The following is a 20205-nucleotide window of genomic DNA, read 5'->3' as shown; positions in this document are numbered from 1 at the left end:
CCCCAATCTATGCCCCTCATATGGGAGAAATGCAAGCGCACTTGCATTGGGGGTGGGGGGGAGGCTATTACTTGAAATTGGAGAATTCAATGTTCACATTGTTGGGTTTTAGGCTACCCAAGCGGAATAAACAATGCTATTCTTCCAGTTTGTGTGTAGCCTCATTCTGGCAATGGAGGAGGCCCAGGACAGGAAGGTCGATATGGGAATGGGAAGGGGAGTTAAAATGGTTAGCAACCGGGTGATCTAGCAGGCCTTGGTTGTAGAGTGCAAGTGTTCAGTGAAATGGTCGTCTGTACCCTCTAGTTTTCTCCTGCCACCCTGACACACAATGCGCACTGATTTCTCCCACTAACCCCTACCACCCTAGTCACCCTGCTCCTATCTCCTCCCTACACTCATCTCCCATCCCTGAGATCCCCATTTCCATTTTTTTCCTCCCCCTGCCTCCTTCCACCCATATTCCTCCCTCTGGCTTTACAGTTCACTCCCTTTTGTCTCCTTTTCACTTCTCGCCTTTGTCACTTACTCCCCCCATCTGCCAACCAACACCCCCTCCCTCCCCCCACCCCCCTTCCCCTGTATCCACCAATCAGTTGCCAGGTTTTGCTCCACTCCCTTCTCTCTTTCTCCCCTCAACTCCATCGGTCTGAAGAAGGATCACGACGCAAAACATCGTCTGTCCATTCCCTCCACAGATGCTGCCTAACCTGTTGTTTCTCTACTGCCTCGTTTTTGCTCCAGATTCTGGACTTTCCTGTGTCTCTAGTGTTCAATGTAATTGACCATACAGTTCTGAATTCTAAACTAAGCTTTAGAATATATGTGATGTTGGTCTGAGAGATGAAGCATTGATTAACATTATGCCCCTCCATGTCATCTCCTGTTTCGCAGAGAGCTGAAGAGGACTATTTCCTTGGAAACTTGTCTATCTTCAGTGCATGGAAATACTTGATTACACAGTTGGGACTAATTTGAAATATTCATTTTAGATATCATACACAATCTCGTAAAAGGGCTATAACTGGTCAGCTTCACAAAGGCTGATAAAGCTCAACAACTGGCAATAGAAAATGAGTTTTTTTTCTTTGATGTGCAGTGGTTACAAAGGAAGTGTAATGGTCCACCCCTTCAATCTGTTAAGAAGTTTTAAATTGAGGGTTGGAATAAGCTATCTCCAAATTTATAACACCCCTCGATTAAGATATGCTTTCTGAATAGCATATATTTAGTTTAGTTTACTTTAGAGGTACAGAATGGAAACAGGCCCTTCAGCCCACCGATTCCATGCTGACCATCAATCACCCGTTCAAGATAGGCACAAAATGCTGGAGTAACTGAGCAGGACAGGCACCATTTCTGGAGAGAAGGAATGGGTGACGTTTCGGGTAGAGACCCTTCTTCAGATGGGGAATCAGGGGAAAGGGAGACACTGAGATATGAGGTTGAGGATCTAGGAAAATGTAGAGTAGATCATTGTTAGCTAGGGGAAGGTGACAACGAAGCTTGCAGAGATAAAATATAATCAGGAGGAGAGTCAGACTGGTCGCAGAACTAGGATGGAGGAGGGATGGAGAGAGAGGGAAAGCAAGGGTTACTTGAAGTTAGAGAAGCCAATATTCATACCGCTGGGTTAAACTGCTCAAGCGAAATATGAGGTGCTGTTCCTCCAATTTGCATTGGGCCTCACTCTGATAGTGGAGGAGGTCCAGGACAGAAAGGTCAGTATGGGAATGGGAGAGGGAGTTAAAATGTTTGGCAACAGGGAGATCATGTAGGTTTAGGCAGATTGAGCGGAGGTGTTCAGCGAAACAATCGCTGACCCTTGCGCTTGGTCTCGCTGATATATAGGAGTCCACACCTGGAACAGTAGGTGAGGTTGGAAGAGGTGCAAGTGAAGCTCTGCCTCACCTGAAAGGTTGGGGTCCTTGGATGGAGTCGAGCAGCAGGTATAGGTACAAGTGTTGCATCTTCTGTGGTTGCTGGGGATGGTACCTAGGGAGGGGGTGGTTTGGGTGAGAAAGGATGAGTTAACCAGGGAGTTGCGGAGGGGATGGTCTCTGCGGAAAGTGATGGGGATGGAAAAATGTGGCTAGTGGCGGAATCCCGTTGAAGGTGGCAAAAATGTCAGAGGATTATGTGTGTAAGCGACGGCTGATGGGATGAAAGGTGAGGACTAGGGGGACTGTCCCTGTTGCAACTGGGGGGGAAGGGGAGCAAGAGCAGAGTTGCGGGATATCAAGGAGATCCTTGTGAAGACCTCATCTATGATGGAAGAGGGGAACCTCCTGTTCCCTAAAGAATGAGAACATCTCAGATGTCCTGGTCTGGAACATCTCATCTTGGGTGCAGATGCAGTCTAGACGGAATTCAGTTGATTGTCCATCTCCTGTGATGGAGACGGTGAGATCAAGAAACGGTAGGGAGATGTCAGAGATAGTCCAAGTGAATTTGAGTGCAGGATGAAAATTAGTAGTGAAGTGAACAAATTCCGTGAGTTCTGCATGGGTGCAGGAGATAGCCCCGATGTCACCAAACTAGCTCTATTTTATCCCACTTTCTTATCCACTCCCTGCATACTAAGAGTAATTTACAGAAGTCAATTAACCTACAAACCTGCACGTCTTTGGGATATGGGAGAAAACTGAAGCACCCGGTGGAACCCCACAAGGTCACAGGAAGAACATGCAGAGTCCACACAGACAGCACCTGACGTCAAGATCGAACCTGGGTCTCTAGCCATCACCTATCCATATTCTCGACAGATGCTGCCGGACACACTGAATTACTCCAGCACTTCGTGTCTTCCCTTCAATAACTGTTATCATATCATATCATATCATATATATACAGCCGGAAACAGGCCTTTTCGGCCCTCCAAGTCCGTGCCGCCCAGTGATCCCCGTACATTAACACTATCCTACACCCACTAGGGACAATTTTTACATTTACCCAGCCAATTAACCTACATACCTGTACGTCTTTGGAGTGTGGGAGGAAACCGAAGATCTCGGAGAAAACCCACGCAGGTCACGGGGAGAACGTACAAACTCCTTACAGTGCAGCACCCGTAGTCAGGATCGAACCTGAGTCTCCAGCGCTGCATTCGCTGTAAAGCAGCAACTCTACCGCTGCGCTACCGTTTGAAAGGCTAAAACCTGACTAGCCTTTCATGAATCCATGCTGCCTTTCTGGTCTGCTACACAATTACACAATCACTGATCTTATTTATAACTTTTAGTAAATGCCTGACAGTGATTGATACAGTAACTGATACTTTGTTTCTCAGCTTTCTGAATTAAGAGTGATAGGAAGAATTTTATAATTTACAAAAATATTCCTAAATTAAGAGAACTGGAAAATTACAGCTCATGTATTTACTCTGTTCTCACCCAATCTTGTAATATCCCTGTGGTGCAAGGCAACTGGTCCCCTCATTACTTTCACCCTTCTTAATTTTTTTATATCTCTGTATTAAACTCAGTATTGGTTTCCTTGTAATTTTCTGTCATGTTTCCATTACTATAAATCGAGATATTAAAAGATTATTCATTGTATTTACCATTTTATTTATTTTAATTCCACAGTTAGTCATATTCAAGAGACCAAGCTTGGTCCAGCCTGCTTTCACGTCTGTTGTCTTTACCCCAAATTAACAGTAAAAAATGTATATTAATGATTTATTTATTCTCCTTTGTAAACTTAAGCAAAAATGAAGTGCTAATTCAATAATATTTCCCTAAAGGTAAAAAAATTACAAACCTTCAAAGATGATGTGAACAAACTGTCCCTGGCAGATTCCTTCATGGTCCTGTTGATACAAGTCCCAAGGTAAGGTAGCAGTGTCATGCACCCTCATATTATTAATAAAATATACCTATTTTTGATCTTTTGTTTTTAACAATTTTGTTGGTTTGCAGCTATGCTCTTCGGATGGAAGCCATGATTCTTAAAGAAGAGTTTACTCCTGCCTGCTTCACATTACACAAGGAAATGGAAGCAATGCAAATAGCCACAAAAGGTAAAGGATTTGATCAATTACAAAAGTACATGCCAACTTTGGCTGTAAAAATGGCTGTATATTTCTGCTGGGTGCCTTATGAACTATGAAGAGGAAGCAGAGGTATATAGACAGGTATGGTGAATTGGCAAGGACATGCCCAGGAAAAATAGTCTGGAAAAAAATGTTAAGTCATACATTTTCATTTTTTAAATGGAAAGGTAAAATGTTTTTTTAAATGGTTAAAAAATGAAAGATGATGGTGTTCAGAGGGACCTGGGTATTTCTGTATGCAAAGTTAATGTACAGCAATTCGGAAGTCAAACGGTATCTTTCTTGGCCTTTGTTGTAAAAGGATTTGATTATAAGAGTGGAGGTATCCAGATCCAATTACTGTATAAAGAACACTCGTGATAATGCATCTGAAATACATTGTGTAGGTCTAGTCTTCCTATGAGAGGACTGCAGTAAAACTTCACCAGATTTATTCCTGGAGTGACAGGTTTGTTCAATGTGGAGAGTTAGGTAGAGTGGTCCAGAACTTTGAGAGATGCAACAATTGGAGTGCATAAAAGTCTCAGAGGGCTTGACAGAGAAGATGGAGCTTAAGCATCTAAAATCAGGGGTTACATTTTCAAAGCAAAGGAATACCTGTTCAGGACTGAGATGAGAAGAAATTTCTTCAACCAGAGAATAGTGAATCTTTGAATTTCTTTGCCGTAGAGGACAACTGAAGCTCATCTGTTGAGTATATTCAAGGCAGATCAATAGAATTTTAGATATTAAGGGAATAAAGGGATTTACAGGAGAACGGCACTGAGAGAAACAATCAGAAATTATCTTATTGAAGGCAGGCTAGGTACTCGTGCTTCTATTTCTAATGTTCTTACATGGCACATTACATTTGCTCCATTGTATGGTAGAGGCCTGGATCCAAATCAGCCTCCACATTCAAACTCGTCTTCTTTTCCCGGGCAATATTTCCTGTGGTTATCGATTCTGCCTGTGATTCATTGGTTCTCACTAAAACATGTATGTGAGAGTGAGAGAGTATGTGTACATATTTGTGTGTATGTGCGTGTGCCAGAGAGGGAGAGTATGTGTAAGTGTGTATGTAAGTGTGAATGCATTTCTGAGCTGTGTTGATCACATTGATTTTTTAGATTGCTGTCAATCACAGTATGACAAAGATTAAGATAGTTGTACAGCACTATGTGGAAACTGCAGTATGACAAAGGTGAGGATAGCTGTACAGAACAAAGTTGAAACTGCAGTAAGACAAAGGTGAGGATATTTGTACAGCACAATGTGGAAACTGCAGTACGACAAAGGTGAGGATAGCTGTACAGCACAACAACCTTTAGGCATTCATTTTAGTTACAATCACATTCATTCACACTCACACGTAAAATTTCACTCTTACCCACATCGGTCTTCCTTCCTATGCTCTTTGTGGAACCCAGCCCACAGATACCTAGTCGAAGACTTGAACCTTCGACTCCCCATTAAGGGGGGTTCCAAACCGCCTGTCGCAATTGCTATTCCCTTTTCTGGTGCCACAATTGCCCCCTAAGCAACTAATGTGATGGCGTACTTCAACCACTCTACACAGGAAGAAATCTCCATTCCAGCGATAGGTTCAGTCCGATTGCTCAAGTATGAGCTGCCGTGGTCTCGGGACTGACCTGTCGTTGCGGCTCAATTTTTGTCTTGCATATCGTGAAGCTAAAGGTTAGCCATCTCAACGGAACCTCCAAGAAACTGTCGTCGCCGATCAACTGAACTCTGACAGAATCACATATGCATAATGTTCACTTAAGAAAGGTACCACAATGCCCAAGTATCAAACCACACAAAGAAATGGTGGGAAGAAAGCTTAACGTTGGGTATTTATTCAGGGTTTGGGTCCAAAGTTGTTGAATAAGAAATAAGTGTATTCGCCTGAAAAGTTCTAAATATGATGAGGAACGTCACTTGATGTGTTTCCTGTTTTTTTTAGCTCCCATTAAACTTTGAACCCTTTATTAACATTTTGCAGAACTGATGACCTGTGAAGAACTTCATGCAATTTTACATTTGGTTCTACAGGCGGGCAACATCATGAATGCTGTAAGTGATTTATGCTGTTTCCTATTCTGTTCATTTTGACACCACAAAGCTTCTGTGCATCTTTCTTCTCCATTGATGGTTTCTTCTCTTTTGTCTCCAGGGAGGTTACGCAGGAAATGCTGTGGGGTTCAAACTATCTTCATTGTTGAAACTAGCAGACACAAAGGCAAACAAGCCAGGAATGAACTTGCTGCATTTTGTCGTTCTGGTTTGTATTTGGATTTCTTCCCATATTTTTTCTTCTCAATATTACTTCCCACAAATGATTTTAACTGTCATTTATAGATTTCATTTTAATAGACGAGTGAATAGATTCCTATTTTCTTAAATTCATTGTTTTCTGGAATTGGTTCAAGAGTAGATAATTTTCCATTAGAAAATAGGAATTACTGAAAATTCATGGCTGATTGGATGCACTCCCATCTCCAGAAGAATTGTATTCACTTTTCTGTCAGCACATATGAATAGCTATTTGCAAATAACAAAAGTTCTTTGACTCCCATAGAAGAAGATGAAATGTCATTTTAATTGTGTTCTTCGTGTTCTTTATATTCAACATATAAAAGGGAACATGCCAGAAACAATGATTGTTTTTTTTTCAAACAGGAAGCACTAAAAAAGGATGCAACTCTTTCAACTTTTCCCGAAAAGCTGAAGCATGTTCAGGAGGCAGCCAGGTAATATAAGAGGGTTCTCTTTATATCATCTCCTTTCTCCCCTCCCCCATTCTCACACACAAATTCATACCAAAAATAGATATAGCAAAACAAAGATGGCAGCAGCATTAGGAAATGATCATCAAATTATAAATATGTCCCAAAAATATTCTGAAGAATCCAGAAAAGATTTTTTCTGCAAACAGATTTTGGAAGATACACCTTTTTTTTGGTTAAGACACACTACAGATATTCCCACCTGTTGCTGAGTTTACTGAAATGTTTGTATTTGTCACATCTTTTTGTTTCCATCACGTACCTGCAGTCTACTATCTAAACATTAGTGTTCCTTCGCTTTGTTATTACCTGAATGTTCGTGCTGGAAACTGCAGGTTCAGATCTGAGCAACTGAGTGCAGGATAAACTCGTAGCATTGTTAACAAATTCACTGTGAAGTCTGGCCAAGAAAGTACATGTTCATTCAATCCCTGATATGTTCACTGAATCATGAACAAGATGTGTTGAGTCATGAGCAAGAGGGGTTAACATGCTAGATATTTCAATTTTCCAATTTTCCAATGCTGAGATGTGCATTTTAATTCCAGAATCTTAACTTTTATTTTATATGTTCAGCCATCCGTAGCAAGAGAAATGGAGGTAATGTCGTAGACAGATTATCTTTAATTTTAGAACTTATCTGGTTCACTGTCCTTCAATGTAAGAAACCTCTACATTTTCTGACCTAAGTAGACTCCTGATCCACAACATTGTGGTTGACTCCTCACCACCCTTCCGCTGTAAAAACAGAGCTAACTGCGCTAGCCAAATCCTAAAGGGTGTACCTGCCAGTTTGGATCTGTGGAAGTAGTCAGCAAAGTAGCACAAGTGATAATCCTACTTAATTTTGTTCTCATCAGTCTACCGGTTGCAGGAGCATCTGTGTATGATGGCAAGAATGGCCATTGCATAGGTGTTGGAGAGACTAAGTCCCATTTTCAAACTGAGGGCATCCCCATTGTATTAGGTGGCATTGTAATAATGCCAAATGGGGTAGACACAGAATAGATTTGTCAACTTAAAAGTGGGTATCCATGAGATGCTGTGGACTGTCGGCATCAAAATCTAACGTGAAAAGCAGAAAATGCAAAGCAGGTCAGGTAACATTGATGTTTCACAGGTAACATTAGTGGAAAGAGTGCAAGGTGCGAGGTGTTGCATTTTTGGAAGTCAATCCATGTCAGGACCTTCACAGTGAATGGCAGGGCCTTAGAGTGCTCTGGAGCAGAGGAAACTAAGAGTGCAGTTACATAGTTCTCTGAAGGTGGTGTTACATGTAGATAGTCTGATGAAGAAGACTTTTGGTGTGTTCATTAGTCAGGGTATTGAGCATAGAAGTTGGGATGTTATGTTACAGTTGTATAAGACATTGGAGAGGCCACATTTGGAATATTGTGTTCAGTTTTGGTCATCCCATTATAGGAAGGATGTCGTTAAATTTGAAAGATTGCAGAGAAAATGTACGAAGATTTTGCCAGGACTTGAGGGCCTGAGCTTTAGGGAGATGTTGGGCAGGTTAGGACTTGATTCCTTAGAGCACAGGAAGGTGAGGAGTGATCTTATATGGGTGTAGAGAACCATTAAGGGAATAGATAGAGTGAAAAGAGTGAGTCTTTTACTCAGAGTAGGGGAATCAAGAACCAGAAGGTTTGAAGTGAGAGGGGAAAGATTTAAAAGGAACCAGAGGGGCAATTTTATCACACAGAGGGTGGTGGGTATATGGAACAAGGTACCAGAGGAGGTAATTGGGGCAGGCACTATAACAACATTTAGAAAAGATTTAGAGGGATATTGACCAAATTGGCAGGTGGGAGTGGCAGAGATAGGGCATCTTGGGCAGTATGGGTAAGTCAATTGTAACTCTAAAAACAAAGTTAACATTCCAGTTACTTCAAGGTTTCAAAGAGGGCAAGGGAGGGATGTATAGGTCAAAGTGGGGGCAAGGTTGCTGTGGGGATAAAGACAGCAGATGATAGATTAGTGAAGGAAGACAAGAGAGGGAACACAAATAAAGGAACATAAAGAGCCTATCTGCAGAGCTGTAGAAAATGCCCAGCTGGTGCACACATCTGATGAAGAAAGATAAACTGTTCCAATATTACAGATGGATGATCTGGCCAGTTCTGAAACAAACAAAGAAAGCATACTAGCTGAAGCTGTTGAATTTGATATTGAGTCCGGAAGGTTGCAACATGCCCAGATGGAAGTTGAGATACTGTTCTGGAAGCAAAATTGGACCTCCTTCTATCAATGTGGAAGGCAACAGACCAGTAGGTCATAATTGGAATAAGATGGAGAATTAAAGTGACAGGCAACAGGAAGCTCAAGGTCATGCCTGCGAACCTAATGTGAGTGCTCCACAATGTCTCCAAACCTGCGTCTGGTTTTTCCAATGTGGAGGAGACCACATTGTGAATACCAACAGCAGCATGCTAAAATGTAGGAAGTGCATTCTCTTCGAAGGACTGCTTCTCTTGAAAGGACTGTTGGTGTTCTTGGATGGTGGGAATGGAACTGGCAAAAGGAGTAGTGCTGCTCCTCATGCAGTTTCCTAGTTCTGCCAAAGGGACTTTGACCCAGAAGGCCACCCTTTTTCTTTCTGCAGATTAACCCAGAACATGTCATTTTCAGTTAACCATCTCTTTATTTATGTTTACTAATGTGTTGTAAGTGGGTAATATCCTAAAAATGGAGATCACTAAAATGCTACATTTTCTTTGTTTGTATACTGTAATACAAGTTTATAATCAACCATTGTTTAGGATCCACGTTGGGGCTCTTCTTCTTCTTCTTCTTCCTCTTCTTTTTCTTAAGCCCTTTGCTCCTCTAGGGAGCATAGGCCATTGACAAATGTCCTCCACCTCACTCGGTTGTTGGCGGTTCTTTAGAGATCTCCCCAGTTGAGCACCCTCCCAGAGATTTCTGCCTGGACACTTCTGCTCCAGCTGTTCCTGGGTTGACCTCTTTTCCTTTTTCCTTGGGGGTTCCATTTCAGGGCTTGCTGGGTGATGTTTGTGGCAGGTTTTCTGAGGGTGTGTCCAATCCAACTCCATTTTCTCTTTCGAATTTGTAAGTCAATGGGATCCTGGCTTGTTCTTTTCCACAGATCCACATTGCTTACTTCGTCTCTCCTCCAGATGTTTAGTATTCTCCTGCGGCAGGTGTTAATGAATGTTTGCAGCCTGTTTGTTGTGTGTTTTGTTGTTTTCCATGTCTCTGATCCATACAGCATTACCTGCTTCACATTTGGATTAAAGATGCGTATTTTGGTGTTGAGATGTATTTTGAGCTCCAGATCTTCCTGAGCATGTTAATCACCACCTTATTGATTCTGCTTTTTATGTCTGCATCTGCCTCCGGTGGTGCCCACAACACTGCCTAGGTATGTGAATGTTTCTACCTCCTCCAGGGCAGTGCTATGCATGAGGATAGTGTTGCTGGTTTTGGAGTGGATCTTCATCACCTGTGTCTTTGCTGTATTGGGTGTAAGACCAAGTTTTGTTGCAGCTTGTAAGAGTCTCTTGCAAGCTACAAGCACGCTGGGGCTGCAAAACCAAAAATTGAAACAAGTTAGTATCCTTGCAAGAAAAGCTCTGTTTATAGGAAAACCTTGTCTGCAAGGACTGGTGACTAATTAGCTAAAAGTATTGGCAATATTAACTTGCCAAAATTTAAATAAGCGAAAACTGCATCAAAATTAGGTTTGGAAACTTGCTGGAAGAATAAGAGGTAGGCCATTTAGGGCTGAGATGAGGAAAAACCTTCACCCAGAGAGTTGTGAATCTGTGGAATTCTCTGCCACAGAAGGCAGTGGAGGCCAATTCAATGGATGTTTTCAAGATAGAGTTGGATTTAGCTCTTAGGGCTAAGGGAATCAAGGGATATGGGGAAAAGGCAGGAAAGGGATACTGATTTTAAATGATCAGCCAAGATCATATTGAATGGTGGTGCTTGCTCGAAGGGCCAAATGGCCTACTCCTGCACTTATTTTTCTATGTTTCTATGCTGTCTGACGTGCTGTGGGTTTCCAGTATTTTCTGCAGATTTATTTTGTTTTCATGATCCGTATCCTCATTTCCCTGTATATCCCACACTTTATCATTACTATCAAGCCAAGGAATTTATTCTTGGCTCAATGAGAAGTGTAGCAGCGCATGCCCAGTGTAGTCTAGGGATACCTAAATATAAGATCCCAACCCGACAAAGTTGAAGTGAGACAATGCCTGTGTTAAATAGCACAAGTAACATGCTGTAAGGCGAAGTGACTTCATTAGTAATGGATCAAGTCAAAGCTCTGCAGTGATTCAAGTTGTGAAGAAGGGTCTCGACCCGAAACATCACCCATTCCTTCTCGCCAGAGATGCTGCCTGTCTCGCTGAATTACTCCAGCATTTTGTTAACATTTGATAACATTTTAACTCCTGAATTGTTAAATCCTTGCCTTTATTTATTACAGTTACTGATTTGTTGTGTCTTTCCTTGCTTTTCAAAAGCAAACACAGATATATTCATTTTCATAATTATTGCTAGCTGTGGTTACATAATGGTATTCCTACACAACACCATAGCTATTCAATGGACATATTTAAACAATGAACTTGGTTGTTTTTCCCTTTAGAATACTGCATCTTACATTGTGGAGCTGTTGTACGTTGAGAGTTTCTGTGACACAAGCCAGGAGCAAACATTTTTATTTGGAAATTCTGACATGTTTTAAACATATATTTTCCTTCCAGATTGTCCATTGATAACGTTAATGCCGACCTACATTCACTTGACAGTAGAACAAAATCGATGCAAGTACATCTAAAGCAAGACGCAGAACTATTTCATCAAATGGAGGATTTCATTCAGGTGAGCCAGCATCTAAAAGACAAACTAGTGCATGTCCAAATAACAGCAAGATGGAGTAGAGATTAATTATTATGGTGAGATAACTGCATTTTATTTTAAAACAATACAATACAATACAATATACAATATATCTTTATTATCATTGTGCAGGGGTACAACGACATTGGGAATGCGCCTCCCATACGATGCAATAAATTAATTAGCTAGTCAGTATTAATTTAAGCAACCTAATGAAACAAATTGGAACAGTTTTAAAACAGAATAAAGTGCAAGTAGATCTGTGCCGGTTCACTGTGCGATGTGACCATCCGGCTCAGCAGGACCGGTTCATAGCAGCTATAGCCCTGAGGATGAAGCTGTTCCTGAGTCTGGTGGTGCGGGCGTAGAAGGCCTTGTATCGTCTGCCCGATGGTAGAAGTTCGAACAGACTGTTGCAGGGGTGTGAAGAGTCTTTGTGGACGCTGGTGGCTTTTCTGAGGCATCGTGTGTTGTAGATGTCCTCCAAGGCTGGTAGCTGTGTTCCGGTGTTTCTCTGAGCTCTATGGACTACTGGAGCATGGAATTCTAAGCTTCTGCAATAGATTGCATGAGCTGGAAAGATTTTCAAATGCAGGTCTGTTTGTTGCTCTGCTGGCAATCTTAATGTTCACATTGTACCTATCTCAAGTGTCCAATGTTCTTCGTGGGCTTTGTTTGAATTTATAGAGAATACTCAGAGTTTATTTCTGGAGTACAATATTGAACCCACAACTGGGGTGATCAAATGACATACAATTGGTGCATACATTGATGACTTGTGACCATCTTCCCTTGTGTGTAATAAATCCATATTCATTGCCTAAACAAAGAACATTCTGTTTCTGGCATAATTATAGTATTAAATAACTCTTCAGAATTTTTGAAAGAGACCAAAAAGAACATGATTATTATGCTAACAAAATTTGGCTGCCATTTTAATAATTGGACTTTATTCAAAGAAACGTGATAAATTCCAATCTTATTAGGTCAATAATAGAGCTAGAAAATTGTAGCTCTGTTAATGACGGCACAAAGATAGATCAGTGAGATTTAAAAACTGTGCCAACTACAGGACAGAATCTGAGTATTCAACCTTTGCTGGATGTATCATTTAGAGGGTTTGATTCGTTTATGTTTGAATTCTATTTCTGCTAGCAGTAGGGGAATGTGTAATGTGTAAAACATGCCAAGGGAAGAAGTACTCGTAAAACACAGGTAGTTAAAAAAACCTCACAAGGCTGTGGAGCTGGAGGACCTTGATTCTATGATGTAGGATTTCCGAAAATAGTGATGGACAGTTTGTGATTTTCTTCTTGTGTAATTTAACTCGCATTGAACAAGAACATGAGAAATAGGATCAGGAGCACCCCTTGTGGTCCTCCAAGCTGGCTCCACTATTGAATAAGGTATTGACTGATCTGATAATGATAAGATAAGATAATGAATGGCCTCATTTTCCCTTTCCCTCACTTCCTCCTTCTTAAGGTAGGAAAATAACTGCAGATGTTGGTACAAATCGAAAGTATCACAAAATGCTGGAGTTCTTCAGAAGGGTCTCGACCTGAAACGTCACCCATTCCTTCTCTCCAGAGATGCTGCCTGACCCACTGAGTTACTCCAGCATTTTGTGATACCTCCTCCTTCTTAAGAGTCGTCTTCTTCTTCTTCTCTTCTTCTTGCGTTTGAGGCAGCAGAAATTATGTAACGCCCTGCAGGTGTTAAGAGTCGTCAAGAGTGTTTTATAATCATTTGTCCCAGATAGAACAATGAAATTCTTACTTCTCCCCCCTCCTCCTCACATCTCGATCATTAACTCTTCCATGGACAAGTAAGTGTGTACCAGGGCCTTGAATAGATTCAGTGAATCACTAGGGAAAGTACTGTGGTATTTCACATTAGGTCAAAGTAATACCCAGATACATGAGGCTCATTATTTACTTTAATGATTTAATGATCATGCTAGATAGCAGGTACTGGCTATCATTTAGTGTCATTTGCTTCTAAAATCTTAATAACTATAATTTAGAAGAATAAGAAAGCTAGATTTTTTCAAAAACATTATCATTTAGATTATCTGATTTTAGGACATTATTGTAATGTAACTTGTTTGATGTTTGCAGATCATTTGTAGTGAGAGTTTCACTGTACCTTAAGTGGTACACGTGACAATAAAATACCTTTGAACCTTTTGAACCTTTGAGAATAAAGGTACAATGTTATTTATGTCCATCGTGTGTTTGCTGATGCACTGTATATCTTACCCTGCAGCAAGGTTTGGGAGAAGTGGACAGATTAGAGGCACAACGGATGGAATTGCAAAGGGAAGCCAATACTCTCATTGATTTCTTCTGTGAAGACAAAGAAACAATGAAATTAGAAGAATGCTTCAAAATTTTCCAAGACTTTTGTGATAGATTCAAAAAAGCTGTCAAGGTAAGTGGGCACACAACTACACTGACCTGCCAAAAGACAGCTGCTTTGTGAACCATTTTGTCGGTTTTTGGAATGAGGGATTTCTGATAGCCTCACTGTCACCAAATATACAGTAGATGGTGATGTTTCCTGAATAACTAAAGGAAAGCTCTCATAACTCTGAAACCTAAAATCCGAAGCAAATCTTAAAATAAGATAACAACTGAATGTATTGTAAACGCAGCTGAGTATGGTATCAGACAACCCAAAAATCAGCCTTATTTTGAAAAACATTTGAGGTTGATGTTTCAATTGGTGAATGCACTGTCTTGGACTGATTATGAAACAACAACGAGACATCCCTCTGCATTGACTGGGGTATCTCAAGCAGGGCAGCACTAGGTGTTTTAATAGCTTTGCTGCAGGGGAGTGAAAGGAACCATCTTCTCCAGGCCTGATGCTAATCAGTGACTCAAACTAATATTTTATGTATACAGACATTCTTCAAGGACAAAATCTAGATCAGTTATGATTACAGATCATGAATTTTACAATACAAAAATCCTGTCCGATTTGATGTACAACTGAAAATAACATTTTGGTCAATGAACATTAGAGGGCATAGTTATAAGGTGCGAGCTTTTGTAAAATTTATGATTTTACAAAAAACCTGTTCACTGCCAGGTTTTTCTTCACAATTGGCCATGACCCTTGTATACTCAGGGGTGGCACTGTTCAGGTTAATGAAGAAGTGTGGGGCAAGCTTTTACACAAAGAGTGGTGGAAGACCTGGAACACAATGCCAAGGGTGGTGGTGGAGGCAGCAGATATGATAGGTGTTTGAGATTTTTGAATAGACAATAGAAGTGCAGGAAATAGAGGTATATGGATCATGTACAGGCAGATGTGATCAGTTTAACTTGGCATTATGTTTGGCACAAACATTGTGGCCAGAAGGGTCCCTTCCTGGGCTGTTCTGTTCTAATAATTGTTATCTGTAGAATGGAGAAGGGCCATTGGGCCCATTGAATCGCCCTTGTAAATGTCCATCCTGTCCAAAGACCATAAGACTAATGGGCTCTATAGAGAGTTAATATAGAAAATATCAATGTCTTCTCCAGAAGAGGGGAGATGTTTGAACCAAACAAATTATTCTAAGAAGAAAATAACTGAATTCTATTTGTGGTTTTCAGACATTTTCGCCACACGGTATTCTCCGAAATATCATTCATAATCTATAATTAGAAAGATTTATTTTAAGTTGTGCATCAAATTGGATGTGATTTTTGTTTTGTATATCTATGTCAACATGATTCAAGAAGTATCATTAGTTAATGTATAGTTGATGTGGGGATTTTGGGTTTATATTTTTAAAGGTTATAAGGGAATGTCATTAAAATAAAATAATGAATTACTGAAAAACAAATCTCTGTACCCCATAGGAAAACAGAGACAGAGAAATTAAGGAACTCTGTCAACAACAAAGGATAAAGCAATTGGAAGAGAAACGGCATTCGTGGGCTGCTGGTGAACGAAGTATCTTTGGAAGGAGTAGTAGCGAAAATGATGTGAAACTGCTCATCAAGGATGGACTACATGACCTTATAGCTTTCACTCATCCGAGATCTCAAAGCCCCGGGAGTGTAAAGAGAACTAGAAGCAGCCGCTTACGCTCATCGGAAGGCTCTGCTGTTGACAGCCATTTATTGTCGTTTTTGCAGGCTGCAAGTACAAATGAACAAGCTAAGTCAAACAGTATCCCTCGCTCTGCTGCACGTTGCTCTAGACAGAGAGTAGCCTGGCAAGAGATGTCAGAAACCCGTGATGGAAGCTTAGATAGTGCCCACTTTGACTCCAATCAGGGCTCTGCTCATACCACAGTTATAAAAGACAGCTATCTCTGCATGGCTTCAGCTGAGCCATGCACTGCTAGGAATACAGAGATCCCTTCTACAGAGAACTTCACAAAGACTGAAATTGGTCAGCATGAACAAGATGCCTACAATAACAATGAGAATATAATAAAGGATAAGGCCCACACAAAGTATACAGATATCACAAACTTAAACCAGATGATTGCCTCTAAACAGCAGCTCGAGCTTCTTGAAGGTTTACAGATTTTCAATGACTCCAGTGTCGCTGACTCTAGCCAAGTGACGACCTGTGATGATGTTACACTAACAGACCTGGAGTACTCTGAAGACCTGAGTTTGCAGACTCCTACTACAGATGTGGGTTTGTCGACACCGAGTACAGATGTGAGTGTGCAGACTCCAAGTACAGATGTGGGTATGCAAACTCTCAGTACAGATGTGGGTGTGCAGACTCCCAGTACTGATCTGAGTGTACAGACTCCCAGTACAGATCAGAGTGTGCAGACACTTAGTACGGATGTGAGTGTACAAACGCCTGGTACAGAGGAGAATTTGCAGACTGCTGATACAGATTTCAGTGTGCAGACCTGTGATACAGATATGAGTCCCCTGATGTCTAGCACTAGTGTAGGCATTCAGACATCCACTATCTCTGATTCTGGTGTATTTTCTTCTGGTCTGGTCTCAAAGAAATTTGATGGTGAATCTTACTGTTTTACGGGTTCTCGGTCATTACCACAGAAAATAAAGAATACAGAAGGCACTGAAGTATCCAACCAGAGTTCAGATGCACCTAATAACTCTGTTTTAAACAAGGAAAGCAGAACTGTGTTTTTTGTTTTGGGATATACAAGTGGTGGAGATTGTTCTGAATCCTCAGAGCAATGTGAAGTAAAAGCTGTCTGCCAGAAAATTCAAGAAGAATCACAATACCAATTTAAAAGTCCTAAAGGAGATCACACAGAAATTTCCAATGATTTGTCAGACACGAAAAGGGACAATCCTCTCATTCCCATTACCAAAAATATAACCATTAATAATGACAGTGCTATTGAGGCAGCCTCTGAGACAATGAACTTACCAAAGGAAGCAAAGCAGATTTGCAGTTTAAAGCAGCCTAGTACGGTTGGAGGAAAAGCATTGCCCACTCCAAAAACAACTTTGCATTGTTTGAGCAGTCCAGTTCCTCCTAAAACTTCAAGGACAACAAACCACCCTAATAATGAGGATATCAGGAGGGTTTTGCCAATATCAAAGTCAAGTAGAAGATCCAATAGTGTCAGAAGACCAGAAACAAAAGCATTAAGCAGTGATGAACAAAAACACTCTCAAAAGGCTTCAGGGTCAAAGTGGCGAGACAATTGGTTAAAGACTCCTCGCAGGTCCAGCTATCCAGTGACAGAACAAAAGCCAACAAAAGAGACTGCTGCTTTGGGTAATTCATCTAATAGCATTTTAAAGCGTAAAGACTCCCTCAGAAAACCTAGTGCTAAGCCAGTCCGAAATATCCCCAAGCCAAAGCCTGATGAAAGCAGCAAGATTTGTCGCTCAGTTACAAGAAGCTTCCCCAGGCACAGCACAAATACAGGTGGAACAACAGAATCCATGGAAGGAAATAGTAGTTCAGCCTCACCAATGCTTACTCCCAGCTTTGCCAGAAACACTGTGGCCTCTTCCTCTCGACGACAGAGGACAGATTCCAGACCAATTCCCAGCACATCTCCGCAGTCCGCCAAAGCAACAAACCTCACCAGAACCTCTTCGCAGAGGCAAACTATGCCCACATACGTTGGAATAAATCATACAAAGAGCAGTGAAAATACTACCATGAAACGGCCAAGTACACAAAATCTGGGGAGCAAGACTGAAGAGGAGGATAAGGCACCGACAAGCCAAACACAGTCCGCCTACACCGGCAACAACACATTGCAAAAATCAACAGAAAAGAAACACCTTCCAGCCACAGATTCCATTAGAAGCAAGAAAACTCCAAAAAGATCATCAAAGTGGAAGTAAAATGTTTTATTGATGTAGAGCTTAGGGCAGTAGCAAGTTAAAATCTTTGTAGACCTTCCTGAATGGAAGTTCTCCCTTTGTGTGCCTGCAGTTGAATTCTCCTTTGGTATGTATTGGTGTTATGCATTGGTCAAACATGCCAGATCTTGCCGGCAGAAATCAGTTACCTTTTGTGAACCATCCTTTGTGGCACCAAGAAATGGAGCAGAAAACTGCCAGGACCAGCTCTGCCTTTTAGACATGAGTCTCCTGCCATTCATTCACAAATTAATTGATGAACAGTAAAAGTCTGTTGGCCTTATCGCATCTCACATGTCAGCAGGAGGCAGAGATTGAAAATCCAGTGGGGGAATGATAATTGAATTTGAAAATAATAATCGCATTCAACAAATGCCGAACCAGATCTCAGCAGCATTTGGTTAGTGGCAACGTACTTGCTAATTCCTCAGGAAGAAGTACCGATCCATGGTATTTTCAGGATTAAGTTAGAGTGCTGCTTCTCCATAATGGATTTTGATCCATTACATGAAAATGTCAAGAAGCTAAGCTAGCTTTATATCTCTGCAGCTGGTGAATGTATCTTTTTAAAATGTCAAGATTAAATCTTCAAATTTTTAGAAGATGGCTATTTATCGTTATGGTGGGCTACTACTTTCTTTTTAAAGGAAGAAAGTACTGGTGTTAAGGAATAGAAATGTATAGAGAAACTAGTGAACGAATGAGTGGACTGAAGTTTCCACTTGATTACATAGTTGCAGCAAAATAATTTATTTTTTGTATTGTGATATGAATAATGTGTATAATACACAGTGCATAGCATAATCTGTACAGTATTGGTATATGTTAGTTAAACTCCATGGATGGGATAACTACTCTTGTGTTCAGTCACTTTCACCAAGGGCTCTTTACGATTATAGGCCTTGCAAGAGATTGGAACCAAGGATTGAAGGGACCACTGTATGTAGCTGTGATAAGTCAATGTGGCTATAAATTGATACTTCTTCCGGTCATCCCTATGTTGCAGGAGTCACATGAGTGCAAACCAATGAACATTGTAGAGTTCTTACTCTGAAACACAACAATAATCCATTTGATGTCAAATGTTGGCTGGTGAATTTTGAGCACAAGCAGTGCCATGAAACAGCCGCACACTTTGTAGTTAATGATATCCTTATATTTAACATTGTGCTAGTATGCATATGGGGATGTTGCACTGTTTCTTCAGCAGTTTTTTTTTACTGATCTAAATAAATATGAAAGCTGCTCATTTGTCTGCAACTGCTTTGTCAGGCCTGTGCCTGTCCTAGCAACGGTGTATAGGACATTTCCTGCTCTCGATCTGTAGTGTTTTTTATGGGGCTATATTATACCCTGATTTCTCTCCAGGTGGTACTTTAACCTAAAAAATATATATTTTTGTTAGATATGAGATCATTATACTCTTAACAGACACACATACTGCCTGTGAAATGGACTAGACTGAATGTGGGTAGGACTGAGAGGCTCCTGGCTTCTGAAGCTGCCCCATTTACTTGAGATGAATGTTTTTTTACTATTGGCAGATTAAGGAATTCCAGTCTCTTTTTGTTTGTAATTTAATTAGCATGGGGTGTTACTACACATCCGCAATAGTGTTAGAGTTTAGTGTAAAATAACAAGACTGATTTACATCCTGAAGAGGTCAATTTTAAAGTGTCTCTTTTTTTGTCTTCATAATTTACAAGCGTTTGCTCATTTGGATTTGAGAATTGAACATGATTCCACCCCTTGTCTATTGCGCCCTCTGATGGCATTGTGTAACATATCTATGGTAATTGCTTTATTTTACCGTTCCATCAGCATCCACCCTCATTAACTATTAAATTGTAATGGCTCAATGGCTGTTCAAATTTTAAGATTACCGTACATTTGTAAACAAAAGTGATGTATCTCTGTAAATTGAAATGAAGTGTTGTAGTATTTGCACGTTCCACATAACTTCTGTTCAGTCAAGTATTAAAAGTCAGTTCTGTCCCATTAAATAATGATTGTGTTGTCTACTTATTGCAATGTGCTTTCCTGATGAAGCTTTACAAAGATCAACTGTTAGAAACTGTAATCTAAATTGGGCCTAATGATGTGCAAAATTGTGAAGGTGATTTGCTCTGCCAATATTCAGTTCCATTCTGAATAATTTAGTTTAGTTTAGAGATACAGCATGGAAACAGGT

General features: G+C 40.6%; 1 protein-coding gene across 3 annotated transcripts in view; it reads left to right on the top strand.

Moving 5' to 3' along the window:
- The window catches only part of fhdc1 (FH2 domain containing 1), an 89257-nt gene extending 69253 nt beyond the window's left edge, over nt 1-20004 (top strand). For all 3 annotated transcript variants that reach the window (XM_078405707.1, XM_078405717.1, XM_078405726.1), the window contains exons 5-12: nt 3746-3831; nt 3921-4021; nt 6039-6109; nt 6210-6317; nt 6716-6786; nt 11559-11676; nt 13963-14127; nt 15549-20004. In XM_078405707.1, the coding sequence (XP_078261833.1) occupies nt 3746-3831; nt 3921-4021; nt 6039-6109; nt 6210-6317; nt 6716-6786; nt 11559-11676; nt 13963-14127; nt 15549-17996 (3168 nt within the window). In that variant the 3' untranslated portion in view covers nt 17997-20004. The remainder of the gene's footprint in view (nt 1-3745; nt 3832-3920; nt 4022-6038; nt 6110-6209; nt 6318-6715; nt 6787-11558; nt 11677-13962; nt 14128-15548) is intronic.
- The last annotated feature ends 201 nt before the right edge of the window (nt 20005-20205 follow it).

Source organism: Rhinoraja longicauda, chromosome 1 (assembly GCF_053455715.1).
Source record: "Rhinoraja longicauda isolate Sanriku21f chromosome 1, sRhiLon1.1, whole genome shotgun sequence".
Taxonomy (NCBI): domain Eukaryota; kingdom Metazoa; phylum Chordata; class Chondrichthyes; order Rajiformes; family Arhynchobatidae; genus Rhinoraja; species Rhinoraja longicauda.
Note: the sequence above shows the minus strand (reverse complement) of the source record. Positions and strands in the feature narration are given on the sequence as shown.